Genomic DNA, 18,083 nt, shown 5'->3' on the forward strand with positions numbered 1-18,083 from the left:
TGGTTTGGTGTTTTCTGGGGGGAAATCCCCGTTTTTTATGGGGGGGGGTGTCACGGCCCCTTCTGTTTGGTGGCCTGTTTTGTTAATTATGTGTGTGTGCAGGTGGAGATGGAGTGCACCTGGTCGTGCGTCAAGGGCCTGACGCACCACGCATATAAAAGACCCGCCTACAGCCGGCTTGGTCGCTTCTTTCTTTGCTCCGCTCCCAGGCCGGACCTGCGCCGTTGCACCTCGCGTTTGTGTTTGTTTTAGTTCTACATCATACAACACTGCCTGCATTATATTTGTACACACAACCAAGCACGCCCTGACATTACTGATATTGCAGACAATCACACTTCATGATTATATTATTTTGTCTTAAGTTTTGGTTTAATAAATAATTATAATTGGTTTTCTTGGTTGTTCGGCGTTGTTTTGTTATAACCGTACGGCTGGTTGTAACAAAGGCTTAAAGGGAAAGTTTTACCACTTGTTTTAAGATAATTTTCACTTCTCCGAAGTCTAGAAATGTTTCTTCTATCAGGAAATCTTACGGCGTGTTTTCCCACATTAACACAGCTGATGTTGAGTGTGTGTGAGTTGATGCTGGAAAACTGGCAAATTTACAGCTGGAACTGGGTGTGAAAGATACAACGTGATCTAAAACCGTCTCAGTGAGATGATTTGAATTAATATGCCTTTAAAATAACCAGTTTAGTGATTTATTAACTCAGTAAGAAATAAAGGGTGATTGAAGCCGGAGTTAAACTCGCGCGCTGTCTGGTCAGGTCCGCGTAGCCGACGCAGATGTAATGTTCGTGTACGCTGCAGGGAACCAGCGTCATGTTGCAGCTTCTGTTCTGGTCTGCAGGTGGCAGTCGGGCTGGTTGGGAGGGGGACACCTCGAGCCTCTGCGGACCTACGCAAGCCTACCGCGGTGACGGTATCCCCGACCTGATGCAGACATCACACGAGTATAAATGAGCCTTAATAATCTCAGACATGCTGCTCTTGCTAGAAGTTCATAAAGAGTTTATGGCTGAAAATGAGGTGGGAAGACTTGAAGGATGCATTTCATGCTACACGTTATAAAAACACACATCTGGAACATTCTAAAAACAAATATGTGGCTTAAATAAACATTTTATATTCAAGATTTCCTTCCTGTGGCATGTTTGTGTTGGTGTACAGGACCTCTCGGAGTTTCTAAAGCAAAGCCAGAATTCTGGTCTACAGCAAAGCAGGTAACTCATTAACCTGCCAGCTGCAGCCGAAATCTACCATTAGGCTGAAGTCTGCTTGTAAACACGCTGGTTGAACAATAAAGGCATCCTTAAATGATACAGGTAGTTCAGACTTTCACCACCTCCGAGCACCTTGGAGGCAGATGAAGACCCTAAAAAGCCCTGAAACCGTTTGACAACATCACTGCTGGGAAGAATAGTTTTCTTTTACAAAGCGGTCGACCGTCCACGAATCAAGAACTAAAAAACATGATGTCATACAAACAAAACAAACTTAGTGGGCTTGTGTCTGGAGAACCCGGGTTCGAGAACCACTGTGAACCCCGAGCAAGGCCCTTAACCCCCAGCTGCTCCCTGGGCGCCGACATGTGCAGCCTACTGCTCTCTAGCATCTACTAGATGAGCTAAATTCCTCAGATCTTAACCTAACAGCACCAGCAGACCAGAAACAAAACTCCTCTGTCTTACACACCAGCGCTAATGTGTGGTTCAGGATTCTGCCATCCATGACTCAATCACTCCATCCATTCCTTCATTCCTCCATCCATCCATCTATCCCTCCCTCCATTCCTCCATCCATCCATCCATCCATCCATCCATCCATCCATCCATCCATCCATCCATCCATTCATCCATCCATCCATTCCTCCATCCATCCATCCATCTATCCCTCCATCCATCCATCCATCCCTCCATCCATCCATCCATCCATCCATCCATCCATCCATCCATTCATCCATCCCTCAATCACTCCATCCATTCCTTCATTCCTCCATCCATCCATCCATTCATCCATCCCTCCATCACGCCATCCATTCCTCTATCCATCCATCCATCCATCCATTCCTCCATCCATCCATCCATCCATCCATCCATCCATCCATCCATCCATTCATCCATCCCTCCATCACGCCATCCATTCCTCTATCCATCCATCCATCCATCACGCCATCCATTCCTCTATCCATCCATCCATCCATCCATCCATCCATCCATTCCTCCACCCATCCATCTATCCCTCCATCCATCCATCCATTCCTCCATCCATCCATCCATTCCTCAATCCATCAACCCATCCATCCATCCATCTATCCCTCCATCCATCCATCCATCTATCCCTCCATCCATTCCTCCATCCATCCATTCATCCATTCCTCCATGCCTCCATCCATCCATCTATCTATCCCTCCATCCATCCATCCATCCATCCCTCCCTTCATGCCTCCATCCATCCATCCATCCATTCCTGCTTATTCCAGTAATCCCTGTACTTCATACTACATACACAGATTCATATCATATAATAAAATAAATATTTATCACCATGATTGATTTCATGAGCATTTTTTAAGCAAATCGACATTATAAAGAATTTATACAAATGAGTAAACAAAACTTGTTTATTTAACTACTAATAAGCAACCTCATAGAGACCATAACGCGGAAAATGTTTCAGCATCGATTCGTTTGTCCTGCGACGTGAAACCATGTTAGCGTCCTCATCCACTGTTCTAAGGTCAGACTGTGTAATGTACTCACTGCAGCTGAGCGTGTTGTCCGTCTCGGCCAGGGAGGATGGGATGGACCAGTGGCTGTTGTCCCAGTCGATGACATCCCCCTCCACGTCGCAGGTCAGGACGCTGAGCTCCTGCACCGTCATGGCCCGATTCCACAGCCGGAGGTTGTAGATGTTCCCGTTGAAGTTCTGTTGACCTGAACAAAGAAAACACAAACCTACTTTTTGTATGAACAGCAGAGCTTTTGTCAATACTTGATTTAGACCAAGCTTTTGTGAAGATGGAATTCCATGAGAATAGAAGGAAATTCTACTGTAATACGTTTGGTGATCAGCTGATCAAACACCGAGCTAATGATCAGAAGCCATCCCACTGACCATACATGGATTTGATTTTTAGGGCCACGTTACATCTACTGATATCGTTACACTGAGATGTTAAAGTAGCACTATAAGGTTATGCATGTGTGAATTGTATTGATGACAGCGTTTTGAGTTTGAATGGTGCAGCGTGAACGCATTGTTGGTCTGGAAGAATGTGGCTACCCTCAACTGAAACTCAAGTCAGCTGAGTCCCCAATCGCTCAGAGTCTAGCGGACTATCCTTGTGTGAATGCACATTGAGCTTTCCACCTAATTATTTTCTACATTAAATTCATGTGGTTGTAACTATTAATATGTGCCTTAATATAACATAAATATCGTATTGGCTCAGCAGGAAACTTGCTAGCAGGTTAACCAACGCACCGAGTCGAGCGAGCGTGTTGACAGAACTGATGGGGCGGTTTGCTGAGAGCGTGTGCACATGAGCAGAGGAGAGACCAATGAGGGAGAAGATTAATAATGTAGAAAATTTTTTGTAGAAAATATTGAGGCATTAGTGGAATGCTCAATGTGCATTCACACAAGGATAGTCCGCTAGAATCTGAACGACTGGGGATGAGACTGGGTTCACGCTGCACCACTGATGGTGGTTTTATCCTTGTACATCTACACAGATAAGAACAGACAAAGGAATTCATTATGTGGTAAGAGAATTTATTTTTATTTGCTCAGATTAAGTTTTTCTTTGCACAGAAATATGTTTTGCTCTAAATGTAACTGAATTGCAAAGATCATTTGTCTGCGCTCAGAATGAGGAGATTACCAGACGAAGCAAGAAAAAGGAAAAGAAATATTTAAGATAAGAGTCAAGATTGACGTGACTTTTACTGGCTGGAGAGATCTCAGAGAAGAGACAGGATGCAATCCCACCGCATGCTGAGCCCACCTCGTGGTACATCTGTTTGGGTGATGCAGGAACTCAGCCCAGTGACGAAGCTACTAAGCTACTGTACTGTCAGTTCCTGAAAGGGAAATTCTTTAACTTTGGAAAACGGAACTTTATTTTGAAACAGGAAGTTGACTCTCTAAGGTTCTCATCTGCAGCAGCAACACACAGAACGTGCAGGGTGAGCTGAGAGCACTTGCTGAGTGAGTGGTGGTGCCTGAAGCTGGAAAAGGACTAGAAAAGAGGGAAACATAAAGTACTGGCCATCTCCAGGGAAGCTACTGGTGGGAAAACCGTTTTATGTTTGGTTTTGTTGTTAGTTCAGAGGCTTGTTGCTAAATGTATAAAAAATGTTAAGCTAAGTTAGTTTTGCTGATTCTTGTGCTAGCTTAAGGGGGCAGCAGCATGTGGCAGAGCGTGCAGGCTTATTAGTGTTGTTGTCTATAACTTTGTTTAAGAATATTTTCTGTATGTTACATGTTTAAATAGGAAAAGTAATTATATTTTGTGTTCTTTTGTGTTGTAAAGGTTTACAACCTGATCTGATCTGACCTGATCTTCAACTTTCATGACTGTCTGGCATCTAAATGTCAAAGTAAAGAGAATAAAAGGAAAATAAAGGATGTTGTCGTCTGAGTTGATCCAGCTAAATCTGTAGTTGGCCAAGGCCCTTTTTCAAGTTTGGGCAGACTTTAAGTTAGAATCCCAGGATAACTTGACAGTTGTAAACCAACGCTCTGATAGCTGAAATAAAGACGCCAGGTGTTGAAGAAGATTATCCTAAAGTTAACAACTTTGCAGACCAAGATGGCAGTTGAAGCCCTTGGTAGACCACTGGATCAGCTAAAAAAGGAGCGAACAGCTGCAAAATGTTGTTTCACTAAGCAGGCTAACTATCTCAGTAGGAGAGCAGACACTTTAACTGAGTCAGAGCTCAGAGAAGAATTCTCAAAGCTCTCTGCTGATGCACGGAAAGTAATTGAAACTAATGATGAATACAGAGCTGGGCTAGAAGCGGAGCTTGAAGGTAAATCAGAAGATGGTGAAAAGTCTGTGCTTGATGGGGAGGAAGATGCAAAGCTCCAGAAGGTCACCGATGACTGTGAACAAAGGTTTGATGAGGTAAAATCCATTGTTCAAACCAACCTCTGGACCAGATTTGGACAAGACATGCTAGAAGCTGCTTTCGAAGAAGCAGAAAGAGCCTGTAGTCATGCATACGCAATACCTGTGGAGAGTATTAACTGTGAAGCCTATGAAGTTCACCTCACTGTAGTGGACAAATTAATCAAGGAGGCTTCCAAAGCACTGTTAGCGTGGGAGACATGGATCTTGTCATCACACGAAAGAGACTTCCGAAAGAGAAGCAAGGATTTGAGAGGAGCCTATATTGACCTTGAGATGAAGAAGGCTGAGTTTGCCAGGGCGCGGAGGATTGCTGGAGAAACATATGCAGCAGATGTGAAAACAGTAGTAACAGGAGTGCCAGTTGTGAAGCTCAAGCCAACTCAACTGCCTACATTTAGTGGCAGCAGGAGAGACTTCCACCGCTGGAGGATGGATTGGCAAAGCCTCCAAAAGCAGGGTGAACCATCAGGCTCATCAGAGGTCAAAAAGATTCAGCTTCTTGACAGTATAGATGAGAAGATTGTCAGAGACCTCAGACTCTCATCTTACAAAACTGCAGATGATATCTTCATAGTGTTGGAAAACAGGTATGGAAACAAGAACGCAATTGCTCTTGAAATTGTTGAAGAATTAGAGCAAGTTCCACCTGTCAAAGGAAATCAGCCGAGAAAAGTAGTAGACTTAATTCAGACTATAGAGAAAGCTCTTGCTGACCTTGCAGATCTTGGGAGCACTGGTGCAATCAAAAACCCCCTAATTGTGAAATCCATTGAGAGCAAGCTACCAGAGTTTGTGAAGAAAGACTGGCTTGTGTTCATGGTGGATCCCACTAATGGTGTCCACCAGGATAACCACTTTGACATGCTGCTCTCCTTCCTGAAAAAACAGGAAGCAATCTTTGAAAGGCTAGACCACTTAAAAACTGTGGACAAGTCAGAGAAAGCAGATATGGCAGGCAGAAAATTTAACAAAAAATATGCATCAACTAAAACAACTAAGAAAGAGGATGTGGATGAAGGGTGCATTGTCTGTGGGGATCCGAAACACAAAGACAGGATATTCTTCTGCAAGAAATTTAAAGCCTTGAAGCCACCAGATAAAGAAGCTGCTGTGAAGAGGACTGGTGCATGCAGAAAGTGTTTAGGGTGCCATAAGGATGGTGATGGATGTAAAGACACCTACCTGTGCAGAAATAAAGACTGCAGAAAAGATACTTCCGCTCACCACTTCTTTCTGTGTCCAAAGGGAGGTAGCAGGAGGCATGACTCTGAGGTACCACAGAGTGATGAGAGAAGCAAAAGGGGCCTAACTGAGGAGCAGAAACAGCTCTTAAGTGAACTTTCCCCAGAGTTGGCAGAAAGGTGCAGGAAGGCTTTCACTAACACTTCATCCAAAAGTAACTGTCCTGCTGAATCTCAGGTTAGCCTCCTGAAGGAAAGCGGGCTGAGAGAACTTCCTGTTATAATGATGTTGCTGGAAGTGACAGCAAACGCAGGACAGAAAATTGGAACTCTGGTGGACCTTGCATCAGACACTAACTATATAACTCATAAAGCCGCTCACAGGTTGAAGCTCAGGAGTGAAAAAATCACACTTGTTGTGCATGGAGTGGGTGGAATGACCACCAAAGTAGCCACAAAAAGATATCTCCTCAGAGTAAGAGTCAGAACCTCCATGGGAACCGAGAGGGCACATGAGATCATCTGTTATGGTTTGAGGGAGATTGCAGAGGTCCATCAAGTAGTCAGACCTGAGCAGTTGAAGAGGTTCTTCCCGGAAGTCGATCATGAGGAGCTGAGAAGACCTGAGGAGATTGAGCTGCTCATAAGTCACAGAGAAGGGAGACTTGCACCACAAAGGGTAAGAGTTGTAGGGGATCTTGTCTTGTGGGAGAGCCCCCTTGGAAAGATGGTAGGCGGAGCACACCCTGACCTGTTTGAGCAAGTTAATCTGGCTGCACACAAGTCAAAGACTCACTTTGCTCGCTCCATGAGAACTGCTGCTGTCAGTTATGAAGAAATTCCTGCCAAGCTCCCTTTCAAGAGAAAGACAGTTCACCTGCAGGACACCAAGGCAGAGGTCAAGCATACAGCTGCGGCTCACAGAGATTTCCTGGAGTGGTGGAGGTGGGACAGCATTGGTGCGGCCTGTGACCCAAAATGTGGTGGATGTCGCTGTGGGAACTGTCAGCCTGGAGGAAAGGACATGACCCTAGCAGAAGAGCGAGAGCTTGAAATCATAAAGGACGGCCTCACATATGTCATGGAGGATGAACATAGCACGTCTCCACACTGGGATGCAAGGTACCCCTGGGTAATGGATCCGGCTTGTCTTCCCAACAACAAAAGTGGGGTTGAGGCCACCTTCTTGAAAACTGAAAAGCGGCTCATAAAGGAACCTGAGTGGCTCGCTACTTACACAGCTCAAGTCCATGAGATGGTTGAACGGAGAGCTGCAAGGAAACTCACAAAGAAGATGATTGATGACTGGGGAGGACCAGTTTGGTACGTGAGTCATCTAGTAGCACCAAACCCCCACTCTGTCTCTACTCCAGTGCGCCTTGTCTGGAACAGTAGTCAACAGTTCAAGGGAGTAAGCATGAATGATCTATTATTGAAAGGACCAGATGTCTTGAACCCCATCAGAGCTGTACTGCTACGCTTTAGAAGGGGAGAGCATGCTGCCTTAGGAGACATCAGGAAGATGTACAACTCGGTGTGGTTGGAGGAGCGCGAGATGCATCTGCATAGATTCCTCTGGAGAGACAGGCAAGATGAGGAAATAGAGGAGTATGCTATCACAAGAGTGAATATAGGTGACAAACCTGCTGGATGCATAGCACAGCTGGCTATGAGAGAAACAGCAAGACTCCCCAAGTTTTCTCATCTAAAAGAGGCACAAAGAGTACTGGAGGAGGACAGCTATGTAGATGACATTCTAACATCCCACAATGATGCAAGCAGGCTGGATGAAATCATTAAGGAAGTTGAGGAAATCCTGAAGGCAGGTGGCTTTGTCATGAAGCCATGGGTCCAGTCAGGGCAAAGTGGGAGGAGGGAAGGTAAAGTATCCACCCTCACAGCAAACACTGCATCTGAAATGGGCAAATCATTTATGCTGCCAAACCAGATGAAAGATGACGACAATAAGGCTTTAGGCGTCGGATATCTGGTAGAGGAGGACAAACTCTACATGATGACTTCAGTTAACTTCTCAAGAAAGAGAGGAAAGATGAGAATAGGCCAGGACCTCTCAATGGGGGAGGTGAGAGCAAAGACACCCAATCCCCTAACAAGGCGAGAGCTACTAAGCCAGGTAGCTGGGCTCTATGGTCCTGTCGGGCTAGTCAGTCCAATCAAACAGAAGGGTGCTATACTTGTCAGGAAGGCTTTTCAGGAGTCAGGGGGTGGAAATATGACCCGAAGCACCTGGGACAAACCGCTTTCTGAGGGTCTCAGGGAAGAGGCTATCAAGCTGTTCCAAGAGTATGCGCAGCTGGGACAAACCAAGTTCCACAGGAGCCTTACACCACCTGGCTGGAGAGGAAATCCTTGGGCCATCACTTTCTCTGATGGCAGTGACAAATCCTACGGAGCTGTTTTGTACCTCAGGTGGGAAACAGACTAAGGCATAGAAGTCCGGCTGGTGGAGTCCAAGGCCAAACTTACACCACTGGACCAAAAGGGGGATGCTGTCAAAGCTGAGGTCTGTGGTGCAGTCTTCGCAGCGCGGCTCAGGAAGTTCATGGAAAAGTATGGCCAGATGAAGATAAACCGTTGGTTCCACCTAGTTGACAGCCAGACAGTACTGGGTGCCATTCATCGAGACAGCTATGGTTACCAAACATTCTTTGCCAATAGGATAGGGGAGATCCAAAAGGCTGCACCTGTCGAAGACTGGTGGTGGATTCCAGGTAACATAAATATTGCAGACATCATTACAAGAGGAGCAAACCTGAAAGATCTTCAAGGGCTTGGCAAAGTGGACCGGAATTTCTGAAATGGCCATTGGCTGAGTGGCCAGTGAAGTCTGCTGGAGAAGTTGTGACTGATGCCAGAGATAACATCACTAAAATGCAAAGAAAGATATTTTCAGCAATGGTAACAAGAGGTCAGGGAGAGTCTAAAAAACTTATAGCTTCTATCATTGATGACCTGTCTCAACCCGGTCGCTGCTCAGAAACACCTTCTGCTGACCGAGAGCTGAGACAGGATGAGCCTGTAGAGCGAACTATGCCTTCTGGGTCAGCTGTCAGAAATCTGCTTGATGTGAAACGGTTCAGCAGGCTTCCCAGGCTGGTTGGAGTTGTTGCTTGGGTGAGAAGGGCGGCCGACAAGTGGTTGGATCTAAAAAGGTATGCCATAAAAACAGGGAAGTGGGAGGCATCTCCCTTAAAGGGCGTGGCTAAAAAACTAGAGCTTGGTGGCGGAGACTACAAGTATGCCTTCAGAATCCTTTGCATGGCAGCTCAAGCGGAAGTGTCATTCTCTGACACCACCCTTAACCGGTTGGTAGCATTCAGAGGAAAGGATGGACTTTTCGTCTGTGGAGGAAGGATCCAAGCCTTCAAAGAAGACTAAATGGTGGTGCCCATTCTCCCACATACAGCATGGATATCTACATTGCTGGCTCGAGAAGCTCATAGTGTAAATCATGAAGGCTTGGCAGGAACCCTTTTGAGGATGAGGAGCAAAGCTTGGGTTGTCAAAGGGAAAAGAGTAGCCAAAAAGGTTATTGACGCCTGTGTCACCTGCAGGAAAGCAAGGGCAAAACTATGCCAGCAGATCATGAGCGACCTGCCACCCGAGCGATCAGAGCCGGCAGCTCCATTTGAGTTTACCACTATGGACCTGTTTGGACCCTATGATGTAAGAGATGAGGTGAAGAAGAGAGTGAGACTCAAAGTCTGGGGAATAGTGTTCAGTTGCATGGCATCCAGAGCCATTCATGCGGACATTGTCAGTGATATGTCATCAGAAGGATTTCTACTTGCCTATCAGAGGTTTACATCACTGAGAGGACACCCCAGCAAGGTGTGGTCTGACCCAGGCACAAATTTCATAGGGGCTAAACCTGCTCTTGATGACCTCTATAAGTTCTTAGAACGCCTAGAAGGATCCGAAGTGGAGAAAGAGGCTGCTAAACATAGTACAAAGTGGTCTTGGAAGATCCACCCTGCGGATTCCCCTCACAGAAACGGGGCGGCAGAGGCGGCTGTCCGAACTGTGAAGAGAGCCCTGCAGAACTTGGGTGGTGATGGCGTTTTCACATGGGGAGAATTTCAGACCTTTGTGTATATGGCAGCCAATTTGGCCAATGAGAGGCCTATAGGTGCTAGAGCACAAATCCAAGAAGACTGCGTGGAGTATATCACCCCAAATTCACTTCTGTTGGGGCGTGCCTGCTCAGGAGGAGACCCAGGACACTTCCAGTTTGAGGGTTACCCCTACAAGAGACTAAGAGTGATCCAGTCAGAGGTAAACAGGTTCTGGAAGAAGTGGTGTCAATTGGCAGGACCAAGCCTCTTTGTCAGGAGCAAGTGGCACACGAGGGAGAGGAATGTTGCTGTAGGAGACATTGTTTGGCTGGCTGATCAGAATGCCTTAAGGGGTCAGTTCAAGTTGGCAAGGGTAATCAGTGTGAACCCTGATAAAAAAGGAGTTGTGAGGGATGTTCAAGTAAGAACTTTCCCCAGCTGCCCAGTCACAATCAAGAAATCAGCCAAAGAGGAAAGTGGGTGTGGAGCTGTCAAGGTTGGAAGAAAGACCCACATGAAGGTCCCTGCTACAATTCTCCAAAGAGATGTCAGGCGCCTTGTAATCTTGGTTCCTGCGGAGGAGCAACAAGATGGAGATCCAGCAGCCTCAGCAAGATTTGTGTGACCTCCTTGGGTTCTGAACCAGGAGCTCAAGTGGGAGGTGTACTGTCAGTTCCTGAAAGGGAAATTCTTTAACTTTGGAAAACGGAACTTTATTTTGAAACAGGAAGTTGACTCTCTAAGGTTCTCATCTGCAGCAGCAACACACAGAACGTGCAGGGTGAGCTGAGAGCACTTGCTGAGTGAGTGGTGGTGCCTGAAGCTGGAAAAGGACTAGAAAAGAGGGAAACATAAAGTACTGGCCATCTCCAGGGAAGCTACTGGTGGGAAAACCGTTTTATGTTTGGTTTTGTTGTTAGTTCAGAGGCTTGTTGTTAAATGTATAAAAAATGTTAAGCTAAGTTAGTTTTGCTGATTCTTGTGCTAGCTTAAGGGGGCAGCAGCATGTGGCAGAGCGTGCAGGCTTATTAGTGTTGTTGCCTATAACTTTGTTTAAGAATATTTTCTGTATGTTACATGTTTAAATAGGAAAAGTAATTATATTTTGTGTTCTTTTGTGTTGTAAAGGTTTACAACCTGATCTGATCTGACCTGATCTTCAACTTTCATGACTGTCTGGCATCTAAATGTCAAAGTAAAGAGAAGAAAAGGAAAATAAAGGATGTTGTCGTCTGAGTTGATCCAGCTAAATCTGTAGTTGGCCAAGGCCCTTTTTCAAGTTTGGGCAGACTTTAAGTTAGAATCCCAGGATAACTTGACAGCTACGACTGGGTCACATGGTTTTCAGCTGGTGGAAAAGTTTAAAGAGCTTAACAACAGAAGGTGGAGTGCTGGACTTCAGGTCAGTCTGGCGCACCACCCCATGTTAAAACCTTTTGGACATGTCCATTTCAGCATTATGTCTTTAGACTGGGTGTAAACTGGGGCGGAGGATTACATTTATCTCTTCTAAGTAAATAGCTGCAAATGATCAAAAAGACGAGTGGTGAAGCCTCTTGGCCGGTGAATAAAATGTCAACAGACTTCCACCAGAACAACCAATGAAATGAAGCATTATAAATGAAATGAATCCAGATTAAACGATAAAACCCGTAGATTACCTCCTAACCGGAAGCTTCCTCCAGCCGGCACAGAGTGCTGACTGGAGGAGGGGCAGGTCGTTGTCAAGTGGTTTCCACCAAAATAAACTGCCACCTGGCCATCTGATGACGACCACAGGACGCAGAACAGCCTCATGGTGGACGTAAAGTCTGCAGAGGTGAGGATGGACGCCAGTGAGCAGACCACTCCGTCAATAACCATCTTCATCTCGGAATGACTGAAGCCAAAACTCAGCCCCACGTGGTTCCCGTCGTCGTAGGTGAAGAGCCATTCTTCCTGTTCGGAAACAGAAAATCATGAATGAGTCAGACAGAAAATACCACCAGTATCTCATTATTTTCTACATTAAATCCATGTGGTGGTCACAACTATTAACATGTGCCTTAATTTAACATAAATATGGTAATTCGACTGGCTCTGCAGGAATCTTTCATGTGGGATTGAGTCATAGTGACCTGCTTCTGTGTGGAGTTTGCATGTTCTCCCCGTGTATGCGTGGGCTCTCTCCGGGTTCCTCCCACCGTCCAAAGACATGCATGTTAGGTTAACTGATCACTCTAAATTCTCCCTAGGAGTGAGTGTGAATGGTTGTTTGTCTCTGTGTTGGCCCTGCGATGGTATGGTGACCTGTCCAGATGTACCTGCCTCTCACCTGTTCACTGCTGGGATAGGCTCCAGCTTAATGCAACCCTATAGATATATACATATATATATATATGTATACATACATATATATATATATATATATATATATATATACCCACACACACAAAGTGTATATTGTATGCATTTTATTTTTCTTGTATGATGACAAAGAATGCGTCACAGTGGCTTTCGCCGCCATTTTGGGGGAACCCGGCTACCGTTTCCATCGATACGTTTAGGTTTGTCACTAGTAAACTGTGAAAAACACAAATACATCCTCACTGTGATAAGCTCACAACCGAAGTTATGTGAATCGGTAGCCTTAACTTTGACTTCTGTCTAAAGGGACAACTAGCTAACATAGACACGTTTAGGGTGACGTTCATCAATGTGTTAAATACACTAATAAATAAAAAAATAAACTGAAGAGTCGTTATGATGCAAAAACACCAAGTATTAATAATTTAAATCATTCCAAGCTGCTGAACAGTGAAGTTTTAGATGTTTCCACCTGTTCCAGTCTCAGATGACGTGTTTACCTGGAAGTTCCTACATCTGCCGCAAATTTATAAACTACTGATTATTTATTGTTCATACAGCCATTTTACAAATGGATGGATTAAAACCTGCAACTACACCATACTGAAAATTTACATGTGGATGTCCTGAAATGTTTATTTTGTTGTGAATCAATAAAAAATCTGGAGAATTTTTCTTTTTCCTCATAAACACCATCCAGTTAAAACTGAAGAAGTTTTTAAAGTCTGCGAACAAACACGGATTTAAAGGGTTCTGGATGCTGATTGGTCGGTGCTGGTCCCTACCTGTTTCTGGCTCCTTCGCTCCGCCTCAAAACAGATGGTCAGTTCAGTGAGCGTCGGTATGGAAACGGAGTTAGCGACCGTGGTGACCTGGCTGTTACTGCCAGTTACCTTCACCTTCTGGTTCCTCAGCGCCACGGCAACTAGGAGGGAGAGAGGAAGGAGGAGAGGAAGACAAAAGGATTGGAAGGAAAGAAAGTGAGTGGGGGAGTAAAGGGAATGATGAAGAAAGAAAACATTGTAGGAGAAATGGAGGAAAGGAAAGAAAAGATTCAGAATGATCAGATGTTCGAGCCAGAAAAAAAAATCATGGAATGGAAAAAGTTTGATTGATGAGAAAAGATGAGAAAACATAAAAAGGAAGGAAAAATAAATGGATGGCAAAATAAAACAGAGTGAGAAAAGAAAGTGAAGTAGAGAAAATGATTAATGTGTGAAAGAAAAGTCAAATGTTCGATTTATGAACCGATGAAGATTTGCACACAATCCGCTTTTTATCCTAATTTTCAGGATTTAAACTGGATTTGAGAATTTTTGCCAGCAGGAGAACAGCTGGCATGAAAGTCCACAGTAAATAAACAAACAGCCTCCAGAACAACAAACAGGCTTTTGTTTCTTTCATCGTCGTAAAGAAACTGGTTTAAACTTTTAGATATACACTACATAAGGAGTTGTATCCCCTCTCTGATTGGTCAGCCTACAGGGGGATGATTCCTTCTTTTCCTGAGATTCCCTCCATTCATTTCCTGTTAAAAGGTCATTTAAGAGAGTTTTACCTTTTCCAAATCGAGGATCTGAGGACTGAGGGTGTTGTGTGGTTAACAGACTTGCAGCAGAACCAGTTACTGGTCTGGTTGCTCTTCACTCAGATCAGTCAGGATTATTTTAACTGCACGTTAAGCTTGGATTGAACCTGTTTGAAGCCTGAACCTACCGTGTTGGAAGCTCACACTGAACCCTCTCTTCTGCACGCTGAAGTCGGAGGTGAAGGACAGCTCCATCACGTTCCCTGTGGAGTTCAGCGTCAGCCCGTTGGCTGTCAGGCCACAGAACTTAACGTCCGTGTTACCGGTGTTCACCACAACCCAGTCGTAGATGCAGCCCTGTGCCTCCTCCAGATCAAAGTCCAGGAAGGAGAGCTGGATTATGAAGCCAGCAGGAGCCTGCATGGTCCACTTACAGGAATGTGAATTGGGGTATTTCTGGGGATAGCAGGGCGACGTGAACTCCCCCTGGGCCTCCGTTAGCACCACGTTACAGTTTGTGGATCTGCAGCCCAGTACTGGAAGTAACAGCAGGATGAAGTTATGAACATGAAGAGTAGGACAACCTGTTGCAAAATCACTGAGACAACAAGTGGACAAGTGGACAAGGCAAAGGAAGACAAGACTGCAGGGCCCACTTAGGCGGGAGGAGACAGGACAAGCATCAGCAGACAGAGGAGGCAAACATCTGCTTCCATGAGGCAGGGAGGATATTCACCCAAGAGTTATGGATGAAGAAGGTTTTCAAGAAAGTTACAAGGATTCAAAGGTTCAGGAAACAAACCAAGAACTGTTTCAGGGTCAGATCAGAAACAAAGACGATGGTTTAGATTTCGTTCCAGTAACTAGGAGAAGGCAAAGCAGGACGAACTGGTGCAGTTAGAGGAAGAATCAGCAAACCAGAGAGGAGTCAATCAAAAGGAGAATGGTCGGTTACGTCAGGGAGGGAGAGGAAATCCACAAGCAACATGTACATTTCTTTTTCAGTTTTAAAAGCTTTGTCTTAAAATAGCCAGCAGTGGAAGCAGAAACCATGCACAAGCGAAGACCCGGACAGATTTAGAAACAAGTTTTTCCACTTTTAGAGAAAAATGAAAACAAATTTGTCTCTTTCATGTAATCCTCCACAACTGAAGCTAAAGAAATCATGTGCTGAACTGGTCCCAACAGTCTGGTTTATCTGCATTTGGGGCTCATTTTACTGTCGTTTGGTCCGTTTCCAGCAAGCACAACGAAACTTCCCGAACAAACGTACAGTGTGTGAGAAGGACTGACATCTAGTGGTAAAGTTGGGTACAGCAATGACTTCAAATACCAAGCACAGTTCTGAATGAACAGTGGGTCAATGGCCAAAATCTTCCAGACAAACACGTTTTCATCCGTGAGTGGATCTAGCGATGACTGCGCTACAGGTAACTACCTCAGGTTCTGTCTTCTTCTATGGTCCTTTAAAGGCATTACTCATCCCAAACAGTGCTTTAGGTCCTATAAAACAACTGGTACTGCAGTTTTTAAACTCAGATGATTCTCCCTTAACACACAGAGTTGTTTGTCCATTCAGAGACACCGTAGTGAATGGCGTCACTATACTTTCACTTTATTTTTATTATTTATGTTGATTTCTGGATTGTTTTTATGGTGCTGATTCCCCAAATTCCCTTCGGGATCAATACAGTATCTATCTGTCCATCCATCCATCCATCCATCCACCCATCCATCCATCCATCCACCACTAACACACCAAACTCACACTGACTGGACGGGTTGTACCTGGACTCTGTCCTGTGAACAGATGTCTTACATAATATTCAGAGATGGTTATTATGCCGGTATGTTTAGCAGCCTTTCAGCCTGGGGTTTTGGTGAACTGTAGACGAAGCAGTTGGTTTGTCAAAGAAACTGATCAAAAACATGTTGGCCTTAATTTTTAACAAGTAATGGAAAGAGGAGATTTTTTCCTAAAATGAAAAACATAACTGACCAGAGCTGAAAAGGAGAGTGGAAAGAATGGCTTGTCTGTCGCCCGGGGCAACAATGGTCTCCGTTGATCTCCAGCTTGGCCTTCGCCACAGCCAAACCACAGCCAATGCATGGAAACGTCAGAAACACCACCCTGTGTGGAGTGTTTCTTTCTCTGTATGTCTCAAGCCATAAAATCTGACTGGGTCACATTTCTCAGAAAGATTCAGACTGTGCAGCTTTCCTGCAGCAGCTTGAAGGCTGAAAATACCAAGGTCTTACACACAAAAATCACTCTGAATACTTCTGACAGCAGGAAATGACTGTTATTATCAGGCCTGTCTGACTGACTTGCAGGCAAATGTATACATACTTCTCCACATGAAAGCTGATCTTTCTGGCACCAAATATGCAGAATACTGAAAAGTTATAGAAAGATACAGTTTGATTTAGCAGCATCGGGACGTACCTGATCATCTCCCACGGCACTTTCCTCAAGTGGACCAAACTACTTGGACAACGTCACACAGTTACAACAACTGCTCACTAAGGGGCGCAAGTAAACAAATGAAGCAACACCTAGTTTCTGCATTCTGGTTTCTGTTTTTACTTTGGCATAAAAACCAGAATCTGTCCAGTATGAGCAGCAGGAGAAGCAGCCAGATACCCGACATGTTGCTTTCACACCAGGAATCACTTGCAAGTGAACCAAGATCCCAGTTTTAAAGCAGACCAGAGTTTGGACTGCGCCAGAGTATAAATGAGTGCTCACACCACCCAAACGGACTATACTATCCCTGGAAGCGATCCAGGAACAAACAGCATCACTGTGAATGTGCCCCTAGATACAGAGTTCTGTACACTAGTTCTTAGACTTCTATGCCTTGTGTTTAAGGCATACAGCTATGTCACGCTATATCTAGTTAGTTGCCTAGAATCTGCTTGATATATAGATATAATACAAAGATATATAGATTTAAAGATATGTGTGTCCATTTTTACCCATTTAAAGGTTCTGTCTGCAAACATACTGCATGCACATACTCTGCTTTCTACCAATACATCATCAGCTCCACCACAAAGTGACCCCAGAACCTGCACAGAGATTAAATGACACGCACAATGGGCTGAAATCAAAGAATACAGTCAAAGCGGTAATAAAACTGAAGGTAAAGTAATCCTGAATCATGAGTCTTGTTGGGGTTATGGGAGCAGCCTCTGTGTGTGAGCTCTGTCTTTAGTCAGCAAACCAAACATCCTACAAGTGGATCTCATTGCAAACATCTCCCGCTGTGAAGGAAGCACTGCTGCTCCCAACACACCGCAAAGTACTGCAGACCCATAAAACCACCGTCTGTCCGACTGATCCTGCATCTGTCCTGCATTACTACTGTACACAGAGCCGGCCGCTCCGCCATCTTCATCCAGTTATCCTTCATCTGTCCTCCATTAGCCACTGATTCAGTCATATTAATACTGTAAAAGCAGGGCAAAGCTTTTCAATCCACTAAGATCTGACAGATTATAGATGAAGCACAAACTGTAGCAGATGAAGGAGAGACAGACGATGTGTGCTGCTTTGTTTTTTATCTAATCCTTCCTAAAAGATAACTCCAGATAATTACAGAATTAATTTCAAAGCCACAATAACTAAAATTATTAGAAAGAAAATGGATTTATACACTAGGATTTTAATGAAGACAAACAGAGAATTCTTCCCTGAAAAGACAGACGAAGTGAAAATTATTCAGTGTTTAGAAAATGTCTAAGAAAAAAGACTTTATGTCAAGTTTAGGACACGTGAGAGATGATTTTATACCACGCTCTGATGGCGA

At 44.6% G+C, this 18,083-nt stretch overlaps 2 protein-coding genes and 1 long non-coding RNA gene across 17 annotated transcripts in view; 2 read left to right on the forward strand and 1 right to left on the reverse strand.

Annotated features, from left to right (window-relative positions):
• adgrg6 (adhesion G protein-coupled receptor G6) overlaps positions 1–18,083 on the reverse strand; it is a 115,108-nt gene that overhangs the window by 67,694 nt on the left and 29,331 nt on the right. For 14 of the 15 annotated variants that reach the window (XM_041975452.1, XM_041975448.1, XM_041975446.1 and 11 more), the window contains exons 3-6: positions 14,460–14,807; positions 13,529–13,668; positions 12,059–12,335; positions 2,766–2,939 (exon numbers count right to left, since the gene is read on the reverse strand). In XM_041975452.1, the coding sequence (XP_041831386.1) occupies positions 2,766–2,939; positions 12,059–12,335; positions 13,529–13,668; positions 14,460–14,807 (939 nt within the window). The remainder of the gene's footprint in view (positions 1–2,765; positions 2,940–12,058; positions 12,336–13,528; positions 13,669–14,459; positions 14,808–18,083) is intronic. The other variant, XM_041975451.1, reaches the window with a different exon arrangement.
• Positions 4,183–4,735, forward strand: LOC121633548. The gene is made up of 2 exons (XR_006009076.1): positions 4,183–4,296; positions 4,541–4,735. It is a non-coding gene; the product is annotated as an uncharacterized LOC121633548 (long non-coding RNA).
• On the forward strand, positions 9,642–11,719 carry LOC121633477. Its single transcript, XM_041975549.1, has 2 exons — positions 9,642–11,281; positions 11,526–11,719. Exon 1 carries the CDS (start codon positions 9,721–9,723, stop codon positions 11,020–11,022), a length of 1,302 nt encoding a protein of 433 aa, XP_041831483.1. The 5' UTR covers positions 9,642–9,720; the 3' UTR covers positions 11,023–11,281; positions 11,526–11,719.

Source organism: Melanotaenia boesemani, chromosome 22 (assembly GCF_017639745.1).
Source record: "Melanotaenia boesemani isolate fMelBoe1 chromosome 22, fMelBoe1.pri, whole genome shotgun sequence".
NCBI classification, from domain to species: Eukaryota; Metazoa; Chordata; class Actinopteri; order Atheriniformes; family Melanotaeniidae; genus Melanotaenia; species Melanotaenia boesemani.